This window comes from Macaca nemestrina, chromosome 9, assembly GCF_043159975.1.
Source record: "Macaca nemestrina isolate mMacNem1 chromosome 9, mMacNem.hap1, whole genome shotgun sequence".
In the NCBI taxonomy this organism is placed as follows: Eukaryota; Metazoa; Chordata; class Mammalia; order Primates; family Cercopithecidae; genus Macaca; species Macaca nemestrina.
In genome coordinates, this window is record NC_092133.1 from 132,020,982 (window position 1) to 132,044,679 (window position 23,698).

A 23,698-nucleotide genomic window follows, 5' to 3' on the forward strand; every position below is an offset into this window, starting at 1 on the left:
AGTTTGGTCAAAGTGCATGAAGCCGAGGGCTCTATCATTAAACACGTGGAGAAGTCGTCCTCCGAATTCTTGATGAAAGCAACCCAGGATCGGTGTCTCTGTCTTTCCCGTCCCTTCTCTCCTCAGCCAGCCTTGTAGGAGAATGCGGACAGGGGAGACGCAAAGATCAGCATTTCTGCCAATCTCGTGAAGTTGGGTATGCATGCCAGGAACCAAGTATCAGAAAGGGGAGGAGGAGGAGAGGACTGCAGCAGGTGCTGTGATCCTGTTTGGTGTTGCCATCCGCCCACGGGACTCTGGTTTGGTCATTTGCACACAACTTTTGGAAAGCAGAGGATATGGCTGGGGCAGTGGCTCACGCCTGTAATCCCAGCACTTTGGGAGGCCGAGGCGGGCGGATCACATGAGGTCAGGAGTTCGAGACCATCCTGGCTAACACGGTGAAACCCCGTCTCTACTAAAAATACAAAAATTAGCCCAGCATGGTGGAGCGTTCCTTTAATCCCAGCTACTCGGGAGGCAGAGGTTGCAGTGAGCTGAGATCACGCCACTGCATTCCAGCCTAGGCGAAGGTTATTCTCTCTCCCAGTTCTTGGGAAAAGGGAGACAACACCGTCTCAAAAAGAAAAGAAAAGGATAATTTTTTTTTTTTTCGGATTTAAGCATTAAGATAAAGAGTTTTGTAAAAGCAGAGAATGATTTACAAGCATCACTTGGGGGAAAAAGTGGGGCATTTAGGATTCATCTTTCCATTACGATTTTGCTTTGAGATATGTTTGGTCCTTCAAATTACCGTGAACCATTTGACCTTTAAGAAATGACATCATATAATTACGGCAAGGAAACTAATGCCTCTCCACAAACTGGGTTTGCCAACATAAGTACACCTACGGGTTAGTTTAGCAGCAGCTACAATTTGAACTTTGTACAAAACATATGGCTTTAATTAGTAGGGTTTTAGACACAAGAAATGACCAGGGTGACAGTCAGTGTAACCATGAACAAACAGAAGAAATTATGAATAAATAGAAGGAAAGGGTATAACCATTTAAAAGAAAGTAACTGAGAATATAGCATGCAATGCAAAAACAAGCTTAAGAAAAAACTCTTAAATTTATTTTTCAAAAATGTGATTATGGCAACGAATAAACTAATATGCAGTCCAGTTCACCCTACTCACAGTGAAATCATGGGGTCAGTGAAAAATACACTGTCCTCATCCATAGAATATTTAAAATGCCGGTTGTATCAGGACCTTCTGTTATTGAACAGTGTATGGCATCTTGCTTTGTAAAGAGGAAACAGCCCTTATAAATCCTTTAAACCAATCCAGCATTAACAGGAGTAAAATTTACAGTAACTACTTTTGAAAGGTAAAATTAAAGCACCTATTTAAATTAAGATCATCAAGAATCTATGAGGTTATTATTCATGAGAATAAGAGCCGGATGAGACTAAATATTGCATTTCTAAGGAAAAAATTATAATCATGCACTTTATGTAATTTACAAGGCAAATGGAATACTATGAAAAATGCCCTCCACAGCACATTTAAGTCTGAATTTAAGTAATAATGGGAAAGAAACAGGCTCTGTTACGGTGCTGGCGGAGACATAAAAACACAAGGGTGTGACTGCTCAGGGCAGCCCGTCCCATCTATTTTTAGAGGTCTAAGACTCCAGCCTTAAATAGTTTTGATAATAACGCTTGTGGCATAACTCAGCGTGTAAGACATAGTCTGGGAGGAAACCGGTTCTTTTCCTGCTAACCTCCTTCACTGGTTTTTCCCTATTAATTCTGAGATGTTGCTTGTGGAACATGACAGTCAGGTGGATCTTTAAGAATCTTTTGCTTCCTTCTGTTGACCTCAGAATATGCAAAACTAAAATTAAGTGATAAAGGAGATTAGTTTTCTAAAAAGTTCCATCTTTAGTGAAGTCTTGCTTACTTGGAAGCAGGGAATATTACTTTAATTGGGAACAGAGGAACATTTTTTAAGGAAAAAGCACTTTGGGTTCACCAAAATATCATGGAGACGTGCCCTTAAGACACTTCCATACTAGGAAGTAACAATTTCTTGTATCATCCGTCAGGATGCTGAGGTGGCTCTGTCTGCCCAAGAATAGGAAGCGGGGGCATCCTGTAGTGACTTAGGAGGGTGTTCAGAAGTTTCTATTTAATAATGATACATGTGGACACACAGGATACCTGTGCATGTATATGTTGACACATATGTATTTAAAAACATACACACACACACAGGCTCAGGCAAACATGGCCCAGACCGCAGAGTCTGATGAGACTTGCTTTCTCAAAATTACCGTTCTGTTTCACTCCCAAAACTCTAAGGTTTCATTGCAGTTTTCAGTAAAAAACAAAACTGGGCAAACTAAATTACGTCAAGAAACAAAAGCAAAGTTCCATGATGCCTCACCCTTCGAAAACAAAAGCGAGTATATTAAGACATTACAAAATGTAACAAGCATTTTTTTTTTATTTTTTTAGAAAAGGCGGGGAGAATCCTGAGTGGAAGGGATCTGACCTTTCATGTCATGTACTTCGAGAAAAGGGTAGATGAGACTCAAGAATGATAATCAGAGCAGTCCTGCTCCTCCCAGCCCCCAGAAGATGGCATTTACACATCACGGACACCCATGGGTCTAAGGTTCTTGGGTTCTCAGTTCTTGGGAAAAGGGAGACAAGCCCCCGGCCGGATTCTTTCAGGGAAGAGTCCTCTGTTCCGGTGGCTGGAGCCGCTGGTGCGGGCTCAGCCCGGAGGCCCCAGCCTGGCACCTCTAGACTCTGATGCGCCGCAGAGGGCAAGGGGTCCCCTGCCACTTCCGTTTTAGGCCAAACAGCTCCTGCGTGCAGCGACTCTCTCACCCTCTCTTCAGGGTGGACCGGAGCCCGCGCGGCCCTCACGAGCTCTCCCTGAGCAGCCCCAGCTTCCGCAGCGCCTCCCTGCGGGCCTCCTCCGAGGAGCCGCGGCCTGCGAACTGCACGGTGATGCCCTGCGGCCGGGGCAGGGAGTCTGCGAGGCGCCAGTCCTGGGCACCGTCGGGCTGCCGGGGCCCGGGGAAGCTCTGGCGGGCCCGCGCACTGGGCAGGGCCGGGCCGGGGCGTAAGCAGAGGGACTTCCCGGTGGGCGCGAAGGCGCTGGGTGCGCTCTTCAGGGCCTCGTGCGCACTTGGGAAGCCGTTGGCCAGCGCCGGGCCCCGCGGAGCCTGACCCCCTGCCCGGAGACTCTCAGCGGGGCCAGGCAGGCCCTGGCCACGTGCCACCTGCTCCGGGGAGGAGCTGCCCCCCGGGGCCCCCTCGCCCACATCCCCTGCGGCGGGGAAGGCGCCGGCGTGGCCGTGGATGGTGGCCAGCACCTGCGCCCTGCGCTCCTGCACGCTGACGGCCGCCCTGGACAGGGTCCTGTGGGGCTCCCGGGCCGCGCCGTTGGTGACGATGATGTTGCTGGGGAAGCGGGGGGCCTTGGGCTGCGCCGGGCGACTGGGCCCCGGGCCGGGGTCTCTGCTGCGGGGCCCCCAGGCGGCCGGTGTCCTCCACTCCTCGGGCCGGCCCTCCCTGGATGGGGATGTGGGCGAGAGGGCTTCGTTTCCTGCCAACCTCTCGGAAATCTTCTGCGCAATAACGAGGGGCGTGGGAACGGAGCGCAGGAGTCTGGGGTGCTCCGCTGGTGGGGAAGGGGCGCGCAGCTCCTTCCTAGGGGGGTCGGGGGTGCTGGGCACGGGCGGTGGTGCAGGAAGGGTCTCGGGAGCTGGGGGGTCCGGAGGTGGAGGAGTCTCAGCATCTTGTTTCCTGTGCTCCTTCCCGGCAGGTGCAGGCCCTGGAAGACGAGGGAGGAGTCTGTGAGCCACCAGCCCACGTGAAAGTAAATGCATGAAGTTCCCTCTGGCTGAACTGAAAAGAGCCTCAACCTGGACCTGACACCAACTTCCCCGGTGCTGCCTGTGAGTCAACTCCTCTCTCCCGGTTTCCGGGACTAGGGAAGCAGAAGGTGGTATATGTCATGCGCATGACCTCACTTTGAGAAGGGACAAATCACGATAACCCTGCAAGTCAGACAGTCGGCACCTAGGAGACATCCCCTCCATGAGGGCTGCTGAGGCTCCAGCCCCTAAGGCTAGGACAGGACGCAAGTAGTGACCAACTCATCAGGGGAGTTTACAAAGGGGAAACTGAGGCTAGAAAGTGTGGCACACACCGACACCAACAGGTCCTTCTGGATGAAGGACATGTAGCTGTGTCCCTTTCCTCTATGACAGAGAACTTAGCAGGCCTGCCTCTGAGTCCTTACATAGCATGTATCAATCACTGATCACCTGGCACTGCCGTACTTACACACCTCTCAATACAACACTGGGCCGGGTGCGGTAGCTCATACCCGTAATCCCAGCACTTTGGGAGGCCAAAGCAGGTGGATCACTTGGAGGCCAGAAGTTCAAGACCATCCTGGCCAACGTGGTGAAACCCTGTCTCTACTAAAAATACAACAATTAGCGGGGCGTGGTGGTGTGTGCCTATAGTCCCAGCTACTCTGGAGGCTGAGGCAGGAAAATCACTTGAATCTGGGAGGTGGAGGCTGCAGTGAGCTCAGATGGCACCACTGTACTCCAGCCTGAGCAACACAGTGAGACTCTGTCTCAGGAAAAAAAAAAAAAAAAAACAAAAAACACCCTGAAATTCATAACTTGTTATGTTCATATCTTCAGAATCTCACAATGTATACTCTGTGGGCACTTACAATTGTTATGAATATACCAGGTGAGGCGGCTCACACCTGTAATCCCAGCGATCTGGGAGTCTGAGGTGGGAGGATCACTTGAGCCCAAGAGTTTGAGACCAGCCGGGGCTGGATAGTGAGATCCCATCACTGTAAAAAAAAATGAGCCAGGCATGGTGGCACACACCTGTAGTGCCAGCTACTTGGGAGGCTGAGGTTGGAGGATCATCTGAACCCAGGAGTTGGAGGGTGCGGAGAGCCAGGACTGTGCCATTGCACTCCAGCCTGGGTGACAGAGTGAGTTCCTGTCTCACAAAAACGAAAGAAAAATTATTATGAAAATATAATGTTAGAGAACTGACGGATAGGTGTAGCTGATTTTTCAAAGAGTGTTTTCCTTGGCATGACTATGTGATCTCACATTTTATATAGTAAAAATGTCCAGTACATTACTTCTCTGAAGAGATGGCTGCAAACCAAGCTCCATATTTACATGGAATCCATAACTGTAGTCTATGAAGTTCTGAGTAATACATAGCCTTGCTTAAAAGACATATGGGTACACATGTGCACACAATTTATTTCTAGTGGCTTAAGACAAATGACAGTATTTTATCCTTACCAGGGCAAAAATAATTTTTTCCTCATCCCTTCCAACATTAACCCCTTGGCCACATTTGTTTCCAGTATCCTTACCAATCAGGGAAAAAAAACTGGAAGATATTTTTCTCTGCCCATTTCCCTGCAGCTCAGGGATCACCAACACACCTGGTACTGGTCTGTGGCCTGTTAGGAACTGGGGCGCACAGCAGGATGTGAGCAGTGAGCAAGCGAAGCTTCATTTGTATTTACAGCCACTACCCATGGCTCGCATTACCAAGCTCCACCTCCTGCCATGTCAGCAGTGGTATTAGATTGTCTTTCTGTTTTTGAGGCAGGGTCTTGCTCTGCCACCCAGGCTGGAGTGCAGTGGCACAGTCTCGGCTCACTGCAACGTCTGCTTCCTGGTTCAAGCGATTCTCGTGCCTCAGCCTCCGGACCAGCTGGGACTACAGGCATGAGCCCACGTCCAGCTGACTTTTATATTTTTAGTAGAGATGAGGTTTCACCGTGTTGGCCAGGCTGGTCTTGAATTCCTGGCCTCAAGTGATCCACGGTGCCCAGCCTGTAACACAGAATAATTACCTGGAAGCCATTTCCAGTTTTCCTTCTTTCTGTGCGTGTGTATGCATTGTGTATAAAAAAAAAAAAAGTACTCTCCGCTTATGTGCCCAGTTCATTCCATTCTTTATTCTAGTCCTTCTGGCATTTCCCTTTGCTGGACAACGAAACTGCCAAGGATTCTTTTTTTTTTTTTTTTTTTTTTTTTGAGATGGAGTCTCGCTCTGTCGCCCAGGCTGGAGTGCAGTGGCGCAATCTCGGCTCACTGCAAGCTCCGCCTCCCGGGTTCACACCATTCTCTGGCCTCAGCCTCCCGAGTAGCTGGGACTACAGGCGCCCGCCACTGCGCCCGGCTAATTTTTTCTATTTTTTTTTTGAGACGGAGTCTCGCTCTGCCGCCCAGGCTGGAGTGCAGTGGCCGGATCTCAGCTCACTGCAAGCTCCGCCTCCCGGGTTCACGCCATTCTCCTGCCTCAGCCTCCCGAGTAGCTGGGACTACAGGCGCCCGCCACCGCACCCGGCTAGTTTTTTGTATTTTTTAGTAGAGACGGGGTTTCACCGTTTTAGCCAGGATGGTCTCGATCTCCTGACCTCGTGATCCGCCCGTCTCGGCCTCCCAAAGTGCTGGGATTACAGGCTTGAGCCACCGCGCCCGGCCTAATTTTTTCTATTTTTAGTAGAGACGGGGTTTCACCGTGGTCTCGATCTGCTGACCTTGTGATCCGCCCGCCTCGGCCTTCCAAAGTGCTGGGATTACAGGTGTGAGCCACCGCGCCCGGCCAGAAACTGCCAAGGATTCTTTTCCCCTATAAGAATCTTGTAAGACTCAACAGCTTCTACTGGCAAGCACAGGGGAACACAGAAGAAGTATCTCTGGGTCTCACAGACACCAGCAAACCATGTTCCAGGGCTGGCCTGTGCTTCCCCCTCACCTGCTGCCTGCGTCTCCTCTAGGAGGCCCTTGGCTTCCCCGGCGCCAGGTGCTGGCTGCACTAAGTTGATGACATCTTTGGGCTCGCAGGGACTGGAGGTGCTCTCCTCCAGAGACGGGGAGCAGAGGCAGCACACTCCCCCATCACACAGCACTGGCTCCTCAAAGTCCTCGTCCAGGGAGTCAATTGTCTCCTCAAAAAACAGGAGGACGTCCTTTTCCTCATGGGTGAGGTACTTCAGGCTCTCATCATCCTAGAGTATAGGTTTGGGGATTGGGAACAGAAGAGAGAAAACAAACAGTGGCTTCACTAAAGAGACAAAAGCCGAAGCAAAGTTGGGATCTGTCCGTAGCCCAGGGCGGAACTCACTGTGTCCTGAGAATGCCCTGCCATGCGGGGTGCCCCTGCCACACAGTGCCCGCGTGTGCCTCTCCATCGCCCAGATGGAAGAGAACGCGCTCCGAAAGGCAGAGCGAATAACAACGCCTCAAAGCTCTTAGAACAGGCCCTCGCCTTGCGGTTCCTAGCAAGTCAATGACAAAAAGCAGCTGTTTGGGGCACACTGGACAGCTGCTGTCAGCCTACTGCCATCCCACACACTTGCTTTTCCATCATCACGGGAAACCTCTGCTTAAAGATGGTGGACTGAACTCGCATATTTATCTCCTTTCTCACCAGAAACCTTACTAAAACAAAGGGTTTGTTTTTTTTTTTTAAGGCACAAATCACAACGACAAAATAACAGGAAGAGAGATGGTGGAGCACGTTGTCATCTTTGGGGAATCTGAAGAATTCAGGAGCCAAAAGCAGGGCAGGTGGAGGGCAGGACAGGTGGAAACTGACTGAGAAGGCCCAGGAAAGCCAGTGACCCACCTGCTGTGTCCCACAGAACTGCCCAGAAGCTCCGGTCCTGGAGGTGCTGAGCAGCTCTGGAAGTGTGGGCAAGGTGATGGCGAAGACGGCCCAACTGTTTGAAAGTCTCTTTCAGAAGCAGCGAGCTCATCCTGGCACAGAACTAGCCACTTACTCGAAAAAGGTGACAGAGGAACCCTGAAGTGGGGCCATGGGTGCAGTCAGGTGACCGCCCTCCAGATGGAGGACTGTGCACAGCATCTCTGGGGAATCTGAGGAATCCAAGAGCCAAAAAAGGCTGATCCCAAGGGTTCCCCAGCAAGGTCAATCCACAGGTAAAGACTACAGTCAACGAATCCCCGTGTAGAACTGCACAGTAGTTTCTGACTGTCCTACTCTGGAGTATGTGCAGATTTCTAATAACCACCGAGCATCTGAGGAAAACTGTGACCGTGAAAGAGCTATCAAAACCAAAGGACAAAAAAGCAACGTACAGGAAACGAACTATGTGGAGGGACGGAAAACTTCAAAAAGGCTATCGCCATCAGTTGTCAGGTGAGAGGGGATACTGAATCCACACACAGCATGATGTTTTCTTTACAGGACGAAAGAAGACTGTTAGAAATTTAAAAAACAACACTAACAGCAGAGAACAATGAAAAACTAAATAAAAGCCTAAAAGATAAAGTTGTGAAATCAGAAAACTACGAAAAGAAAGGGTAAGAAAATCAAAGGATAGATCTGGGAGGGCCACTTTGTGAATAATGAGAGTTCCAGAAAGAGAAATCAGAGAAAATGAGAGGAAGAAATTATAACATAAACAAAATAATTCAGGGAAATGCCCGTAAACAGGAGCACACGAGTTTCCAAATTGAAAGGGGTCCTTAGTGTACAAACTAACGAATAAAATCAAACAGACCCATGCTGAGGTATGCATCATTGTGACATTTCAGAATACTGAAAACCAAGAAAAGATCCGGAAAGCTTCCCAGAGTGAAAAAGCAGGTCACATACAAAAGATCAGAAATCAGAGGCCAGGTGTGGTGGCTCACACCTGTAATCCCGTACTGTGGGAGGCTGAGGTGGGTGGATCACTCGAGCTCAGGAGTTCAAGACCAGGCTGGCCAACATGGTGAAACCCTGTCTCTACTAAAAATACAAAAAGTAGCTGGGCGTGGTGGCATGCACCTGTAATCCCAGCTACTCAGGAGGCTGAGGCAGGAGAATCACTAGAACCCGGGAGGCAGAGGTTGCAGTGAGCCAAGATCGCACCACTGCACTCCAGCCTGGGTGACAGAGCAAGACTCTGTCTCAAAAAAAGAAAAAAAGAAAAAAAAAAAAAAGATCAGAAATCAGAATTTGATAACTCCCTGTGTAAGTTATGTAAGAGAATATCCTTGTTTTTAAAATGTACTTCTGTATTAAGGGGAGCATTATGTAGCAACTACATTCAAATGGTTCAGAAAAAAAGTGTGTGTGTGTGTGTGTGGAGAGAGCGCATGTTAAAATGTGGAAAAAATTTAAAAATTGGTGAATCTAATTAAATGGTATGTGGGAGTTCTCTGTGCTATTCTCACAACTTCATTAAGTTTGAAATAACTTCCAAAAAATTTAAACAAACAAAAGATCAGGAAACAGAAAACTGCAACAGACTTCTCAGCAGCAACACCAGAAGCTGGGAGACAATGAGGGCTAAAAACCCAGCTAAATTCTCAACTAGAATCCTATACATAATCCCATTATTAATTAGAACTACGGAAGAATAAAGGTGTTTTTAAGACACGCAAGGTCAGGCCGGGCGCGGTGGCTCAAGCCTGTAATCCCAGCACTTTGGGAGGCCGAGGCAGGTGGATCACGAGGTCAGGAGATCGAGACCATCCTGGCTAACATGGTGAAACCCTGTCTCTACTAAAAATACAAAAAAAATTAGCCAAGCGCGGTGCTGGGCGCCTGTAGTCCCACCTACTCGGGAGGCTGAGGCAGGAGAATGGCATGAACCCAGGAGGCGGAGCTTGCAGTGAGATTGCGCCACAGCACTCCAGCCTGGGTGGCAGAGCGAGACTCCGTCTCAAAAAAAAAATAACAAAAAAACACAAAAAAACAAACATGCAAGGTCTGTAATCTGATCTCCCATGCCAGCCTTTCTGAGGAAGCCACTGCAGGGTAGTCAGGAAGGGTAGCTGTTCCTCTCAACACGGAGTAAACCCAGACAGAAGTCACAGAGCCAGTTAACAACAGGAGCATCCACATGAGAAAGCCGCAGGGAATCCCAGAATAATGGTGGCTCCCTGGGAAGCCACCTGTGCGCTCAGCAAGTAGTCCAGTTCACAGCAAGCCTGAGGGCAACACAGGAAATCACGCAAGCAAAGCAAACTGAAACTACGATCAACCACAGAAAAACGAATGTGAGAGAAAGCATTATCATCTGCGTACAGCAATATACACACCTATACCATAACCGAGTTCTCAGACTGAAATTATGCAAACTTAATACACACGGAAAAAAACCCTGAAAGGATATACAGCCGTATGTCAATAGTGGAGTTAAATAACAAATAGGTAGAGTTAAGAGTTGTTACCTCCCGTGAGTATGAAATGGAGGTGGTACATGTGGACTGATGATTTTATAAATCTTATAGACTATTTGAGTCTATAATACTATGAGCGTGGACCTTGCTTCTGCTGTGTATTTTGTTTTGTTTTGTTTTTGTAGGGGGATGGTTTCACTCCTGTTGCCAGGTTGTTGAGTGCAGTGGCGCGATCTTGACTCACTGCAACCTCTGCCCCCAGGGCTCAAGCAATTCTCCTGCCTCAGCCTCCTGAGTAGCCGGGACTACAGGTGCATGCCTGTGCCCTACTAATGTATTTTTTTGTCTTATCAAAAATGATTAAGAGCTGACCCATGTGGTGTAGACTGATGCTTTCCACACTGTGATCTGCGAGATACTCAAATGCCCACCTACCCAAAGCATCTAACTCCCAGGCCCATACAGAGCCTGTGGTCTATACGATTTCAGAGGCTGTAGCTGAAGGCATAGTATACTGTTGTTTTGGGGATGAAAACACAAGAACACATGCAAATTTCTCAAGCTAGCCTGGTCTTATTAGCTTAATCCTGAGAGCAGGATGGCTCAGGAAAAGGAGAGATACCTAGGCACGGCAGGCAGGCAGAACATTAGGTAGGCAGGCAGAACATTGCTAGGGAGGATAAGCAATGCGCACCCGTTGGGTATAAACCTACACACAATTGCTGGGTCTGGGTGGGCGGACACAGCTTTCCGAAGTGGTTGTACTGACTGACAGCTGCTTTCAGCAGGGCTGGTTGCTCTAGCGCCCCGAAGGAGAGAAATGCAGTCATATTTCACTGTGATTTTCAATGTCATTTCCATGAAGACTAATGATGTTGAACTTTTTTTCTCCATAATACAGGTGAGTACTCCTCCTCTAAAATGCTTGGGATAAGAAGTGTTCTGGATTTTTTCACATTTTGAAATATTTGCATATACATAATGAAATATTTATGTTTCACATATGCCTTTTGTTGATTTTTTGGAGACCACGTTTTGCTCTGTTGCCCAGGCTACAGTGCAGTGGCACGGTCACGGCTCACTGCAGCTTTGGTCTTCCCAGCTCAAGTGATCGTCCCACCTCAGCCTCCCCAGTAGCTGGAACTACAGGCAAACACTGCCATACCCAGCTAATATATATATATTTTTTGTAGAGACAAAGTCTTGCTCTATTGCCCAGGCTGGTCTTGAACTCCTGGGCTCAGGCGATCCTCTGGCCTCAGCTTCCCAAAGTGGTATTATTGGAGGCATGAGCCACTGTGCCCAGTCTGTAATAAGTCTTGATATCTGGCAAAGTCCTTCAGTTTTGTTGGAATTCTTAAAGTCTTCCTTCTTTAAGTCTGTTCAGCTTTCTTAGTCCTTTTTTATTTCCATATAAATTTTAGTATCAGCTTGTCAATTTCCATATTCACATGAACACACACATACCCCTGTTGTGACTTTAATTGGGATTTGCAGAGAAGTTTCTCAAATTGGAAAGAACTGATGTCTTTGCAATCTTTTCTTGATCCATGAATATGGCACATGGCTTCATTTATTTAGATGTGTGGTTCTCAGCGTGTGGTCTTTGGACCAGCAGCAGCATCTGTGAACTTGTCAGAAACATTCTTGGGTCCAATCCCAGATCTGCTGCATTAGGAACCCTCAGGCACTGGGCCTGTCAGTCTGTGTTGGACGCAGCCTCCAGGGAGTCTGATGCGCTGACGTTTCAGATGCGCCGACGTTTCAGATGCACAGATCTGGCCCTTTAATTTCTCTCAATGATTTCTCATAGTTTCCAGCGTAGACATCTTGCACGTTTTCTGCCCTGTGTCTTCCTAGGTATTTGCTATGGCTCCGCCTACCCTTCACAGTTAACTTTCCACCATTCTCTCCTTTATATTCCTCAGGAGGTATGGCCAACTCTTTGGTAAAGGGTCAGGTAATAAATATTCTGGGCTGTGCAGGCTTTAGGGTAGCAACTACTCAACTCTACCAAGGTAAGGAATGAGCCTCACTTTTGTTACATTGAACTTTATTTATAAAAGCAAGGAGTGGGGGCAGCTACGGGCCACAGGCTATGGTTTGTCGCTTCTTGCTCCCTGCTCAGGTCCATCACTGGCTCTTCCTAGGTCAGCTTCTAAGGCAGCGACGCCCATCTGTGCACGGCTGCATCTCACCTACTTTCACGGCTGGATTTCAAACCTCAGCCCACCCCCACGGCATCCCCTGAATCACAGCCACACACACGCACCTGCTAAGCACACAACCCAATACGACAGTATAAATCATGCTCCTGCTGTCTACAGCTTGCCACCCAACGAGGGCTTCAGGTAAGAACATCAGCAACTGCCCTAGAGTGTGGAACTCCTACGACAAGGTAAGCCTGCGGTGTGATGGAAACACAGCGTGCATGGTTACCAAGCCACACTTCCGGGGAAAGGGGTCTGTGCAGGAAAAACTTCAGAGAGGAAATGACACGTCAGTCAATGGCCTGGAAGAACTGGATGAGAGTTACGCAAGAAGGAACAAGGCACAGTCATCCACGCAGCATTTTGGAAAGATCATGTTGGTTATAGTGCAGAAAATACTGAATATGGGAAACAATTTATTATTATTATTTTTAGGAGTCTCGCTCTGTCGCCCAGGCTGGAGTGCAGTGGCACGATCTCAGCTCACTGCAGCCTCTGCCTCCCAGGTTCAAGCAATTCTCCTGCCTCAGCCTCCGGGGTAGCTGGGACTACAGGTGCACGCCACCACGCCCGGCTAATTTTTGTATTTTTAGTAGAGGTGGGGTTTCACCGTGTTGACCAGGCTGGTCTCGAACTCCTGACCTTGTGATCCACCCACCTTGGCCTCCCAAAGTGCTGGGATTACAGGTGTGAGCCACTGCACCCAGCCCAAAATCCATTTTCACCGAGCCAGTCGGTGAGCAGCTTCCCAGGTCCTGGGAGGCTGAGATTCTCACATCTTCAACCTACCCGAGTCCCTCTAGGGTGAGGGGCTGGAGTGAGTGCTGGGCACCTGGCGTGTATCCCAAGCACCTTCTCTGTGGTCAGCCTGGCCTTGTGCCCTGAGTCCTGAGGCAGCGCCAGCCATGCTGTGGGCTCCGTCTGCTGCCTAATCCTGGGGGACACGAAGCTGCCCTCCACAGTGAACCCGGATCTGCCTTCCCTGGGAGGGGAGGAGAGGAGAGGCAGAAGCAGACTGAGCTGGTGGGGAAGGGATCAGGGCCTCAGGGTCAGAAAAGAGGCTTGTGGCCCTTGGCAGGGAGATGCTGGGAAGAAAGATGGCCTGGGGGAGCAGGTCACTGCGGCAAGGGCAGGGGCAGGGATGGGCGGTGACTGCAAATGGGTGAGGATTTCTTCTCAGGAGATGAAAACATTCTAAAATTGACTGTGCTGATGTTAATACGCTATATGCCATTGAATATATACTTTAAACGGGTGAACTGTATGCTATGTGACTTGTATCCCGATAAAGCTGTTACAGTAAAAAATCCCAAAGCACAAGGCATTGCCTGGTGGTCCCTGGAGGTGGCAGAGAGCTGGAGCCCGCACTGGAGGCTCCTGCAGGACTGGGTGCTACTGGAAGAGGCGTTTGCTAATGACTCAGGTCCCTAAGAACTACGTAGACAGGAAATGAGGAAAAGCAAAAATAGCCGCTTTCTTGGGCAAGAGTGAGTTGGAGAAAGCGTAAGTTTGTCCCTATTAGTTGGAATGGTAGAAGAAGGCTGACAGCAGAAAAGAAAATTCCCTTCTCAAAAAAAAAATTTTTTTTTTTTTTGAGACGGAGTCTCACTCTGTAGCCCAGAGTGCAGTGGTGTGATCTTGGCTCACTGCAACCTCCACCTCCTGGTTCATGCGATTCTCCTGCCTCAGCCTCCCAAGTTGCTGGGATTACAGGCTGCACCACCACACTCGGCTTTTTTTTTTTTTGGTATTTTTAGCAGAGATGGGGTTTCACCGTGTTGGCCAAGCTGGTCTCAAGCTCCTGACCTCAATTGGTCTGCCTGCCTCAGCCTCCCAAAGTGCTGGGATTATAGGCATGAGCAACTGTGCTTGGCCCAAATGATGTTTTTAATGTACTGGTCTGGGCTGTGGAGTAAATGGCAGTTCTTTAAGGCTACAAATCTTCAGATGTTAAAAGAACAGGCTAGAAAACCATCCCTCACATTTTTTTTTTGAGACGGAGTCTCACTCTGTTGCCCAGGCCGGAGTGCAGTGGTGCAATCTCGGCTCACTGCAACCTCCTCTTCCCAGGTTCAAGCGATTCTCCTGCCTCAGCTTCCTGAGTAGCTGAGACTATAGGCGCCTGCCAACATTCCCGGCTAACTTTTTTTAGTAGAGACGGCGCTTCACCACATTGGCCAGGCTGGTCTCGAACTCCTGAACTTGTGATCTGCCTGCCTCGGCCTCCCAAAGTGCTGGGATAATAGGCGTGAGCCACCGCGCCCGGCCCATTCCTCACATATTCTATCCTACCATGCTGACTTCAAGAAATGACAAGTCTCTGAAGGAAATGTTGCTTTGCTTCGAGAATGTGAACAATGTATTTTTACCCTAATATGTATGTTATGATTTTGAAGAGATAATTTCTAGTGCATTCAAACCAGAAAATTCAAAATGCTGAACGTACTAAGGTAATTATAATGCACCAGAACAAGCCCCCACGAAGAGAACAAAGTCCCAGTCTAGCTGATCTCTGATGACTCCTGCACAGAGATAACAGAAAAAAGGTCTATCCAAGCTCCATCCAACCTCTGAGGGAAGCAGCCCAATAAAAAGCTGGATGATAACTTTTTAAAAAACTGCTAGCAACAGGTCCAAAAGTCAGCAATCCTAGCTATTCCTATGCCAGCATAGATTTGGGACAGGAGTTCTGTTTTTAGAGAAACGGTAGAATAAAATCTTTGGTTGGTTGAACAAAAACGCTGAGAAGGCTTAAAATACGTGTACTGAAGTAACCTCTACCTAAAAAACAGCTGAATCGGCCGGGCGTGGTGGCTCATGCCTGTAATCCCAGCACTTTGAGAGGCCGAATCACTTGAGGCCAAGAGTTCGAGACCAGCCTGGCCAACATGGCGAAATCCCGTTTCTACTAAAAATACAAAAATATTAGCCAGGCGTGATGGCATGCGCATGCACCTGTAATCCCAGCTACTCTGGAGTCTGAGGCAGGATAATTGCTGGAACCCAGGAGGCAGAGGTTGCATTGAGCTGAGATTGTGCCATTGCACTCCAGCTCTGGGTAACACAGCAAGACTCCGTCCTGGGGGAAAAAAAATTGCCGGGTGCAGTGGCTCACGCCTGTAATCCCAGCACTTTGGGAGGCCGAGGCAGGCGGATCACCTGAGGTCAGGAGTTTGAGACCAGCCTCAACATGGAGAAACCCCATCTCTACTAAAAATACAAAATTAGCCGGGCATGGTGGTGCATGCCTGTAGTCCCAGCTACTCGGGAGGCTGAGGCAGGAGAACTGCTCGAACCTGGGAGGCGGAGGTTGCAGTGAGCACCGCTGCACTCCAGCCTAGGCAACAAGAGCGAAACTCCATCTAAAAAAAAGAAATTTGGTTTAACTGCAGACTAAGATAATTGTGGTGACTCTTTGTGAGGGATTAAAAAAAATGAAGCAGCAGAATTCATCTCGAGTCTAGACCAAAAAAAATGATAAAAAAGCTGCTGATGGCTAAGAAAATGTCTGGAGATGAGCCAGGCGTCTCTGAACCCCCGATGTCCTCGGTCAGCAGCCTGGGCTAGCTGGTACTGGGGTATTGGGCAGACTGTGATCTGATGTCGTCTTACAAACACTACAGTTGGCTCTCTGACACTCGAGCAATACTTTATTGATTTACTAATCCAGCCTGATGAGACCCCCACTCGGAGCTGAAACAGAATAGGGACAGAGAGAAGAAAATGCAGCCGCTTCCTGCGAGGCTTTGAGTGCCGCACCCGCTTCGGCAACCTCGGAAGAGAGACTGGAAGTGCAGGTGGAGCGTCCCACGGTTTTGGGACAAAGGTTTTATTGTGTGTGTGGTTTTTTTTTTTTAAGATGGAGTCTCCCTCTGTCGCCCAGGCTGGAGTGCAGTGGTGCGATCTTGGCTCACTGCAACCTCCGCCTCCCGGGTTCAAGTGATTTTCCTGCCTCAGCCTCCGGAGCAGCTGGGATTATAGGCATGCGTCACCACGCCTGGCTAATTTTTGTATTTTTCGTAGAGACAGGGTTTTACCACGTTGGCCAGGCTGGTCTCCAAATCCTGACCTCAGGTGATCCACCCACCTTAGCCTCCCAAAGTGCTGGGATGACAGGCGTGAGCCACCACACCCGGCCAATTATGGTTATTTCTAGCTAGACCCTGTTGTCATGTTTCAAGATGGCTCACTTAAACCTGCACTTCTGGCAAGAAAGAGACACAAATCCATGAAGAATGAGATGCGTGTACAGTTTTGACTATAAAACCAAAGAATAATGGCTTCAAAAGATGACAGCTGGACTCCTGGGCCACCTTACATGTCTTTAAACTGGTAATACGGATCTTGCTCTCTTCTCTCTCTCTCTCTCATAGAGAGATCTTGACTGAGACAGACACACCCCAAGTGTGTGGCATTTGAGACGCTCCGAGACCCTCATGAGCTCGGGTCCTCCATGGCTGCTTCGCCACTACATTGTGAGTTCCCGAAAGGGGGCAAACTGAGTCTTATCCCATCACCTCTCAGTTCTTATATGCAGTAGGCATTGACGAAATGCTGACTGAATTGGCCTTTTAGAAAAGCTCCTGAGTCATGTTTTAAAGCAGTTGTTTGACCAGGATCATTTGGATTCTAGCTGGCTGAGACGGCAGGATGAAAGGGCGGGATTATCACAGACTGGGCGGCTTCTCCCTCCTGGCTCCTCTGGTTCAGTGTCCCCTCCTGAAGTCACAGAGCAAACAGCACACTGGATTTCTAGTGCACACCTCAGACTTTGCTCCAGCCCAGCCATGTGGGAAGTCCCCCAGTGCTTGCCGTGCCTTCTTAGCCCATGAGCCATGTGTGGGGCCAAAGGTGTCAAGTGCTCTGGAGGAATAGCGTGGCTCAGAAGCTGCTGGCAGATGCCTCGTCACAGACCGCTGTGTGACTTCAGTGCCACAGCACTTGTGGGTGTAGGGAGAGGGGGATTCAAGACAGAACTATCATATATTAAATCCTAAAAACTCGCTCATAAATTTGAATCATTGTTTTTGCCCAAGCCAGAGGTAAAAACAAGTAAGAGGCAGACTTGGGACCCCAGCCACCCTCACAAAGGCAGCCATGGTGTTGGAGCTCCGCTCCTTGGGAATGGTGCCAATGGAGAGCGCTCCGCCCTTTCCGAGCAGCCAAATCCTATTTTCTTCTAGAGGAAGCTTCGGGATGTGTGAAGGCAGACCCGACTTCAGGACCTCATTCAGAGCGAGAGCCTGGGAACACTGGTATGAGGCAGCACCGTGTCCTCGCCGTGCACCCAGGGGGTTTTGTGAGATGAGGTGAGCCCTGGAGACACTGGCCTTAGAGGGTGACATTGGTAACCAAACACCCAGAGCCGCCTACAGGAGCCATGGAGAGGAGAGCTGCCACCTATGGACGTCTCCAGCCCTTCTCGGGCCTTTTATTTTGTGCCTGCATCACCTCTCGAGGTAGGAATCTCCACAAGCACGCTCCCGATGTTGTTAGGAAGCACCGCCTTGCACACACATCAAAGCCACCCTCTTACATTTCAAAGGAAAAGACATAATTCAAGGGACACATTTGTAGCCACATATTGTAAGATTTGGACAACTAATTCTAGTTCTACCTATACCTTTCATTAAAAAAAATTCACAGGCAGGATTCTTTTTTTTTTTTTTTTTTTGAGACGGAGTCTCACGCTGTCCCCCAGGCTGGAGTGCAGTGGCGCGATCTCGGCTCACTGCAAGCTCCGCCTCCCGGGTTCCCGCCATTCTCCTGCCTCAGCCTCCTGAGTAGCTGGGACTACAGGCGCCCGCCACCGCGCCCGGCTAATTTTTTTTTGTATTTTTAGTAGAGACGGGGTTTCACTGTGGTCTCGATCTCCTGACCTTGTGATCCGCCCGCCTCGGCCTCCCAAAGTGCTGGGATTACAGGCTTGAGCCACCGCGCCCGGCCAACAGGCAGGATTCTTTGCCAAAAAAATGCACGCACACAACCAGCCTCTTGAGAAATAAAGACTTCATATTCACTGCCCTCTTACAACAGCTTCAGTCATAATTGTGGCCATACAGATAGCCTCGATAATCCTATTTAAGTGGCTATTTTAACTTTAAAAAATATTCGAGATCATCTTCTAGAATTTATTTGTTTTGTGTAGAAATAGGGGTCTTGCTATGTTGCCCAGGCTGGCCTTTAACTCCTGGGCTGAAGTGATCCTCCTGCCTCAGGCCTCCCAAGTAGCTAGGACTACAGTTGTACGTCACCAAACCTGGACGCGTTTTAAATTTTCAACTTGCACTGTCTCAGGAGAAAAGTTTCTAATGAGCAAACATCTGTTATATACCAGGTGACACTCCAACTAGCACTGAAAACTTTAGGGTACTCTCAATTCAAATCAGGCGTTCATCTTTTATCTTTTAAGAATAACATTTGCTTAAAAAAAAAAACCTCTATAAATGAGAACGAGGTTTTCTTTCTTAAGAAACCTACAGACTAACTAGGTTATGTTTTACTTACATGTCGTACAACCTAGAGGCCTAAAAACGCTGTTGACTGACGAATCTTTCATGACCTTGGAAATTAAAGGACACTGCTTAATTAAGAAACCGCTATGGTTGATTTTTGTTTTAAAGAGAAAAGTCACATTAGAAAAAAACACCCGATGAGTTAGAATAAAACTTACAGCTCCTCTTAGAATTTACACTTCCAAAAAAGTGGAGTATGACATTTAAAGACGCTGTAATGCTGTGATAGGGACTGGCTGCTAAGTGCGGCTCTGTGAAAAGTGTCATGTGACTGTTTAAAAAACTTTAGTAGGAAAAACACAAAAATTAGTCAGGGATGGTGGCACATGTCTGTAATCCCAGCTACTTGGGGGGCTGAGGCAGGAGAATCGCTTGAACCGGGGAGGCAGAGGTTGCAAAAAAAAAACAAAAAACAAAAAACTTTTAGTAGGCTGGGCGTGGTGGCTCATGCCTATAATCCCAGCACTTGGGAAGGCTGAGGCAGGAAGATTGCTTGAGGTCAGGAATTCTAAATCAGCCTGTTCAACATAGCAAGACCTCATCTCTACGAAAAAATTTTTAAAATTAGCCAGGTTGTAATCCCAGCACTTTGGGAGGCCAAGACGGGCGGATCACAAGGTCAGGAGATCAAGACCATCCTGGCTAACCCAGTGAAACCCCGTCTCTACTAAAAAATACAAAAAACTAGCCGGGCGAGGTGGCGGGCGCCTGTAGTCTCAGCTACTCTGGAGGCTGAGGCAGGAGAATGGCGTGAACCCGGGAGGCGGAGCTTGCAGTGAGCTGAGATCCGGCCACTGCATTCCAGCCTGGGCGACAGAGCGAGACTCCGTCTCAAAAAAAAAAAAAAAAAGCCAGGTGCGATGCTACCGCACCCATTATCCCAGCTACTTGGGAGGCTGAGGCAGGAGGCTCACTTGAGCCTAGGAGGTCACGGCCACAGTGAGCTATGATCATACCACTGCACTCCCACCTGGGTAACAGAGCAAGACCTTGTCTTAAACAAACAAAACCAAAAATCCACTTTAGTTGTCATTTAAAGTTAAATACCTTATTTTCTCATTTTGCTAGTTCTAAAGGAAAGCGCACAACTGTGAAATGACAAATAAACTTAGCTCAATAACTGTCCCTGGAGGAAAATGCCTGAAAACAGTTAACAGGCCTGAGGGGAAGGCAAGGAAACACTACCAGAACATTCCTCCAACATCTGGAGGAGAACAGGTCTAAGACAGGATACAGCAGAATTGTGTGATCCCAAACACACACCATGCAGACATAACTTCATAATGAGTGGGCTTTACAATGCTGTTTCCATTATTCTACCCTATGATATACAGGGACAGGCACGGCGGGGAACAGAACATCACATATACCACAGGAGTGCTACTGGATGATTTAACGGATAGGAAAGAAATGGGTACAACAGGAATCCTTTAATTTAAAATCAAACTCATGCCCATAAAACTGGCAGAATTAAGAAATGTGTGCAATACAGAGGAGGAAGGAATGTTCCCTTTTAACACCTCACCTTTAGCGATCAAAGAACCTCTACAAAGAAGAGAAGGAGGTGGAAGGAGGAGCATGGATCCAAATAGGATAGGGGCGGCAGGATGAAGGGGAATGGCGCCCCCCGTGGACACTAACAGGACACCAGGGAAGGAGAAGCCGGCACCAGCGCTGCTCGGGTGCTGGGCATTTCTTTGAGACGGAGTCTTGTTCTGTCACTCAAGCCGGAGTGTGGTGGTGCGATCTCAGCTCACTACAACCTCCACTTCCTGGTTCAAGTGATTCTCCTGCCTCAGCCTCCTGAGTAGCTGGGATTACAGGCGTGCACCACCACACCCAGCTAATTTTTGTATTTTTAGTAGAGATGGGGTTTTGCCATGTTGGCTGGGCTGGTCTCCAACTCCTGACCTCAGGTGATCCACCCGCCTCGGCCTCCCAAAGTGCTGGGATTACAGGCGTGAGCCACCGTGCCTGGCCAATCAAATAATATTTATCGCATATTACCATAATGGTTTTAAAAAAGAAAATATGTAAGTGGGGGTCTAGAAAATTCCGTCATTACTAGTAACTACCCGATACCAAGTATATCTAGCTTCAGCGTAACTGGGGCTAATTTTATGGCACAGTGTATCTGAGGGAAACTGGTGCTCCCACTGGAGGAGAGGACCCGAGAGGCGCCCCCAGTGATTCCTAGTGAGGCCCGGGGGCTCGATTCTGTCCTGTGTTCCTCCCTCTAGGAGTGAGTGTCATGGTCTCCCCTCTCCTGAAAGATGAACGTCCTCACCAGGGAAAGTACGAGATCCTCTCAACTTTACAAACTCTTTTTGTAAAGTTCCCAAAGCTATGCAAGGGTCTGGATTCTGAGAAGGATACAAAAGCATCTTTACTTGCACAGAAGTGAAACATCTGCTTGAGCGGGCCGGGCGTGGTGGCTCACGCCTGTAATCCCAGCACTTTGAGAAGCCGAGGCGGGTGGATCACCTGAGGTCAGGAGTTCAAGATCAGCCTGGCCAACATGGCGAAACCCGGCCTCTACTAAAAATACAAAAAAAAATAATAATTAGCCGGTGTGGTGGCACATGCCTGTAATCCCAGCTACTCGGGAGGCTGAGGCAGGAGAATTGCTTGAACTTGGGAAGCAGAGGTTGCAGTGAGCCAAGATTGCGCCACTGGACGACAGAGCGAGACTCTGTCTCAAACAAACAAACGAAAAAAGAGTGAACTGTGTTTATCTTGTGAGCTGTTGAGCAGCGCTCCTGTCTGGGTTGGTTTCTGCCCAGGGCCTGGTCCTGCCTAGGTCTAAGCAGCCATGAGTTACTGGCCATAGCGAGGGATTTGCCCCATGACTATGGGTAATGCTCTGTATTTGTGCAAAATTTAAGATGATTAAAAATAACCATTTCACAAAGAAGTATTCCCAAACATCAAGCTATTGACCCAAAAAGATCTGGTAAGATATTACTTCAAGGGAGAGGGACTGAGGCAAAATCCACCAACCGAAGTGCAAGAAAGCATGAAAAAAAAAACTCACTCACCAAAGTGAAGCTTCTGGAGCGAGAGCTGCTGCTTCGACTCTCCAGGCTGCCGCCTCTGCTGAAGGCTCGGAGCCTGCAGTTGGGGGACGTGTCCGAGTTCATGTCAGATGCGTCTGATTTCTGGTGGGTTACAGGCATCTCCACACAGTCATCAGGGCTGGCTCAATCAGAGGAAGCAGGGCAGGAGCCAGCAGCCCATTCTGCGGCAACAGCTCACTCCTAGAGACACCAAACACGAATGACAGTGGTCAGTGAGCCTAGACTGTAAAACGCCTCCATCCCTCAAAAACATGGCTTAGATGCATCTCCACTCTCAAACTCGATCATTAGGGTAAAGGGGATTGGGAAACGCTAAGTCAACCGGTTTGAGGATGCTGACTGCCACTTCCCTTTTATATTGTTAACCATTCTGAAGACATAAGAATAATTTAAAAAAAATTTTTTTTCAGAGATAGTCTTGCTATGTTGTCCAGGCTGGCACTGAACTCCTGGGCTCCAATGATCCTCCTGCCTTGGCCTCCTGAGTAGCTGGGATTACAGGCACGAGTCACCATGCCCAGCCGGAATAATCTGAAGGAAAGATGGGTATATTCAAGATGACTTTGCTGCTGGAAATATGACAGAATAATGTGGCATCTTCCTCTGCACTTCCAAGCTCTTTCGCACTCAGGCTCTCCCTGGCTTTTCTGTCTCAGACGCCATAAACTGTGGTTGCTTCTCCAGCTCCGTTACAGTTCACACTTGAGGGGAGGTGACAAGAGCTAACGTGTTACCACTGGGAGCCTGACTGATATCTCCGACACTGAGGACTCTACAGAAACCTCAAATGCTATTGCAATGTGTTCAGAATAAGTAAAGTACCCCCGGTTAATACTGTGAGGAAGTTCCCATCTTTACTTCCAGGAGCAAAGACACTGAAACTGTCCCCTGTAAGCCGCTTAATTTCATATAGTCCTCTGACCGCCCCCCAACCCCAGCTACCTTTTTTTTGAGATAAGGTCTTACTCTGCCAACCAGGCTGGAGTGCAGTGGTAAAATCACAACACACTGCAGCCTTGACCTCATGGGCTCAAGCAGTCTTCCCACCTCAGCCTCCTGGGTAGCTGGGACTACAGGCATGCACTACCACACCCAGCTTATTTTTTGTAGAGACAGGGTTTCGTCATGTTGCCCAGGTTGGTCTTGAACTCCTGAGCTCAAGTGATCCACCTGCCTTGGCCTCCCAAAGTGCTGGGATTACAGGTGTGAGCCACCATGCCTGGTCCTCTGACCCTTTTAGCAGGAAATCCAGCCCAGCCCCTGAATGGCGTGTTAAGACAGTTCAACAGAACCTTCTAGAAGACCAAAGAAGACTCATAGGAATAAGCCTCTTGCTGATTAATAGAAACATGACCACTTGTGGACAAAATGCAGTCTGCCTTGAACACCTTTAGGGGAACCCTGTCATTTAAGACTTCAAGCATTACCATGAAAACCTCCTCTGAGAAACCTTACAGACAACTCTGTAAAACAGATTTAAAAAAAAACACATTTCTGCTCAATCGGTACACATCAAATGGCGATTAAGAGCAAGGCTGGGAAACCAGAAGATGATACGCATATACATAAATTTGCCACTACTCCAAATAGTGGGAAAAAAAAAAAAGACAAAATCATGGTCCTAGGAGAGCTGGTGGGCTGTGGAGCCGGAGAGAAAGGCAGCTCCCTTCCTTCATCATCTCTGTACATTC

General features: G+C 48.5%; 1 protein-coding gene and 1 long non-coding RNA gene across 11 annotated transcripts in view; one reads left to right on the forward strand and one right to left on the reverse strand.

Annotated features, from left to right (window-relative positions):
- Window positions 1-1,094: 1,094 nt before the first annotated feature.
- LOC105490608 (proline and serine rich 2) overlaps window positions 1,095-23,698 on the reverse strand; it is a 50,881-nt gene continuing 28,277 nt past the window's right edge. For 3 of the 4 annotated variants that reach the window (XM_011756399.3, XM_011756401.2, XM_071070492.1), the window contains 3 exons: window positions 21,969-22,187; window positions 6,826-7,078; window positions 1,095-3,835 (listed from right to left, as the gene is read on the reverse strand). In XM_011756399.3, the coding sequence (XP_011754701.2) occupies window positions 2,919-3,835; window positions 6,826-7,078; window positions 21,969-22,106 (1,308 nt within the window). In that variant the 5' untranslated portion in view covers window positions 22,107-22,187 and the 3' untranslated portion in view covers window positions 1,095-2,918. Of the gene's footprint in view, window positions 3,836-6,825; window positions 7,079-8,171; window positions 8,273-21,968; window positions 22,188-23,698 lie in introns of those variants that run through there. The other variant, XM_024795688.2, reaches the window with a different exon arrangement.
- LOC105490606 (uncharacterized) lies at window positions 3,312-23,068 on the forward strand. 7 transcript variants are annotated; one of them, XR_011608266.1, is made up of 8 exons: window positions 3,312-3,447; window positions 3,827-3,959; window positions 7,544-8,232; window positions 10,991-11,106; window positions 12,334-12,556; window positions 16,789-16,890; window positions 17,599-17,874; window positions 22,418-23,068. It is a non-coding gene; the product is annotated as an uncharacterized lncRNA (long non-coding RNA). The 7 variants fall into 7 exon arrangements; XR_011608264.1 differs by having other exon boundaries at window positions 10,994-11,106; XR_011608265.1 differs by lacking the exon at window positions 16,789-16,890 and having other exon boundaries at window positions 10,994-11,106.